Raw genomic sequence first — 2,888 nt, 5'->3', positions numbered from 1 at the left:
TATAATATGGTGTGTGTGTGTGTGTGTGTGTGTGTGTGTGTGTGTGTGTGTGTGTGTGTGTGTGTGTGTGTGTGTGTGTGTGTGTGTGTGTGTGTGTGCTTTCCTCCTGCCTGTTGTGGTTTTTGAGCCTTCTTACCGTGCTACTTGCAAGGTCTACTTGTTTTTGGTGATTTCCCTCCGAGCTGATCTGTCATTGACTAGAGTTTCCCAAGAGTTGGAGGTGGCGTCAAAACTTAACGCTTTGAAATCTCTCATGCTACAAATCCTAAAAGCTCGGTAAGATATGGTTGAGATACGTTGATGATATTTTCACTTTTTGGGAAAGAAGTTGGGGCCCCTTTGATAATTTTTCTAAACTGAACCAGTTAGCTCCCACTATTAGATTTAAGGTTGAAAGGGAAGAAGAAGGTAAGATTCTTTCTTTAAGCTATTTTAGTTATGAGGAATGGGAAAATACTTTCTTTCACTGTTCATAGGAAAAATATACCCATTCAGGCAGTTATTTTAATTTTTTTAGTCAACATCCAGACAACGTCGAAAGAAGTGTAGCTACGGGATTTTTTCTCCGAGCTTTTAGGATTTGCAGCCCCCAATTTTTAGATCAAGATTTAGATTCCATCAGGTCCCAACTTATTACAGTAGCTTACCTTACTTGGTTCCTGGATAGCCCTCAGCCAAACCAGAACTTGTTTTTTTTAATCCCCCCCTCACAATTCACAATACTGCTAAACATTTCATCCATAAAAGTTCCCTTATTGTTCTCTGTTCCGATTCATTTAACCACGTGACCAAATTTCCTCCCAAGGATAAGTTACATTTAGTTTACAACTACTCGAGCACCATAAATAAAAAAGGAGTTAATGTCCGTCAAAGTCTGAAAGGAGAACATAATCCAGGTGTTTATTTGGCCCCATGTAAGGATTGCAATTTAGTATACATTGGTCAAACAGGGAGAGACTTAGGGATAAGATTGTACGTACACAAACGTTATATCATATACGGACAAGAGAGTCTGTTTAATCACTGTCCTCGACTGGGACAAATCTGATCTCATATATAAATCTGGTTATGGGTTCAGGAGGAAGATGGTGGAATTCACATTAATAGAATATATTCATAATATGAACATTTCAAAGGGGCATTGGTCTCTGGAAATGTTTCTACTTTTTTCTTCTGCTCCGACTGTGGTTATAGTTTTGATTTACAAGTGTGCTACTATATTTTTCATCAGTTTTGTATGTATACATAGATACATACATAAACACACACACACACACACACACACACACACACACACACATATATATATATATATATATATACACTCGTATATTCTGTTAAAAACAACAGCAAAACAATTATTAATTAACTTTTTTCCGTGAGCTCTCAAGCTTGCGAAAAGTAGATTTCTGGTAGGGGGAGAGGGAGTATATATATATATATATATATATATATATATATATATATATATATATATATATATATATATATATATACATATATACAGAATGAATAAACTGGCTCTCAAGCTTTCGAAAAGTAGATTTCTGTTAGGGGGAGAGGGAGTACATGGATTTATACATATATAATATATATATACGTATATATATATATATATATATATATATATATATATATATATATATATATATATGCATACATATATATATATATATATATATAAATGTATATATATACACATATATATATGTATATATATATATATATATATATACATACAGAATGAATAAGTTGGCACCTAGATGACAGAACTGGAGCACGAAATCGATGTTACCTCAGCCTAAAAGAAATGTTTAAAAAATGTCAATATCAAGAACAACAAAACTTGTATTATACACTCAATAGTGATACCAGTCATGTCGTAAAGCTGTAAGACATAAATTATGACCTTACGAAAACTATGAGGAATGAATGTTCACGAAAATAAAATTCAACGGAGAATTGTACGACCCGTTTATGACAGCCAAAGGTAGGTATTGAGAACAAGACAGCTGGGAAATACGAGAGCAAACAAAGCAACACCATATAATTTTTTTTTTAAAGTTAAAAGGATTGAAACGGGTGGGTCATGTTGCAAGGATGCAAGAAGATAGATGGCCGAAGAAAATGCTCCGCAGTGGACAAGGACGACGTTCATTTGGACAATCTAGAAAAGACTGAAGATGTGCCGATGAAGATGTGCAGATATGGAACCAAGAGAATGGAAGGAAGTGACACAGGACAGACAGACATGGCGAGACGTTTCAAAAGCGATTATAAATCACCCGGAGACCAGCGGGGTAAGAGCAAATATCTAAAACAGTAACGTACTGATCCTGGCTTGGTTAAAAACACCCGTGAGCGAGTTTGGCTGAAGGCGTGTTCGTAAGCGAGCTTGGAACTGTGAAGTGTATATAAACGGCGCTGCTCAAGTGGATGGGGTTACTTCACGAGCAAGATGTGGTGGATGAGGTAAGACAATTATTGAAACGTGCGTTAATTTATTGTTATTTTCTTATTCTTTCTTACAACGTAGCAATCCATTTGATTATAATTTCCTGGTTTATTCCACATAAGCTATTTATGACGAAACGGTTAGGATATTCCTAATTCTACATATATAATGTTAACTTCTATAGCAGCGTTTCTTTGCAAACAATACATCTTTCTAATATATAACTGGTTTAATCACAATTTATGTTTTCATTTCAATTCTATTTTCCTGTAATGAAATACAATCTTGTGGGTTTTAAGGAACATACGACACGAGGCGCTCAGCTTCAGAAGACTATGCGTTCTCATCGCAGCATATCTTGTCACTCTCCCTGCAGCTTGACTGTATTTGTTTTGTGGCTCGTGAGTGGAGAATGTTCCTTAGACGCTTATTG

The 2,888-nt window shown here is 35.5% G+C and overlaps 1 protein-coding gene across 6 annotated transcripts in view; it reads left to right on the top strand.

The window, feature by feature from the left end:
* The first annotated feature begins 2,173 nt into the window (after nucleotides 1–2,173).
* LOC143038064 (alpha-amylase-like) overlaps nucleotides 2,174–2,888 on the top strand; it is a 38,336-nt gene continuing 37,621 nt past the window's right edge. Inside the window, exons 1-2 of one of the 6 annotated variants that reach the window (XM_076206961.1) lie at nucleotides 2,174–2,472; nucleotides 2,832–2,888. The exon at nucleotides 2,832–2,888 is cut by the window's right edge and continues 103 nt beyond it. In XM_076206961.1, coding sequence (XP_076063076.1) covers nucleotides 2,459–2,472; nucleotides 2,832–2,888 — 71 coding nt within the window. In that variant the 5' untranslated portion in view covers nucleotides 2,174–2,458. The remainder of the gene's footprint in view (nucleotides 2,473–2,831) is intronic. The other 5 variants (XM_076206962.1, XM_076206963.1, XM_076206964.1 and 2 more) reach the window with 5 other exon arrangements.

The sequence above is a fragment of the Oratosquilla oratoria genome, chromosome 23 (assembly GCF_046742065.1).
Source record: "Oratosquilla oratoria isolate Oo_2021 chromosome 23, ASM4674206v1, whole genome shotgun sequence".
Lineage (NCBI taxonomy): Eukaryota > Metazoa > Arthropoda > Malacostraca > Stomatopoda > Squillidae > Oratosquilla > Oratosquilla oratoria.
Note: the sequence above shows the minus strand (reverse complement) of the source record. Positions and strands in the feature narration are given on the sequence as shown.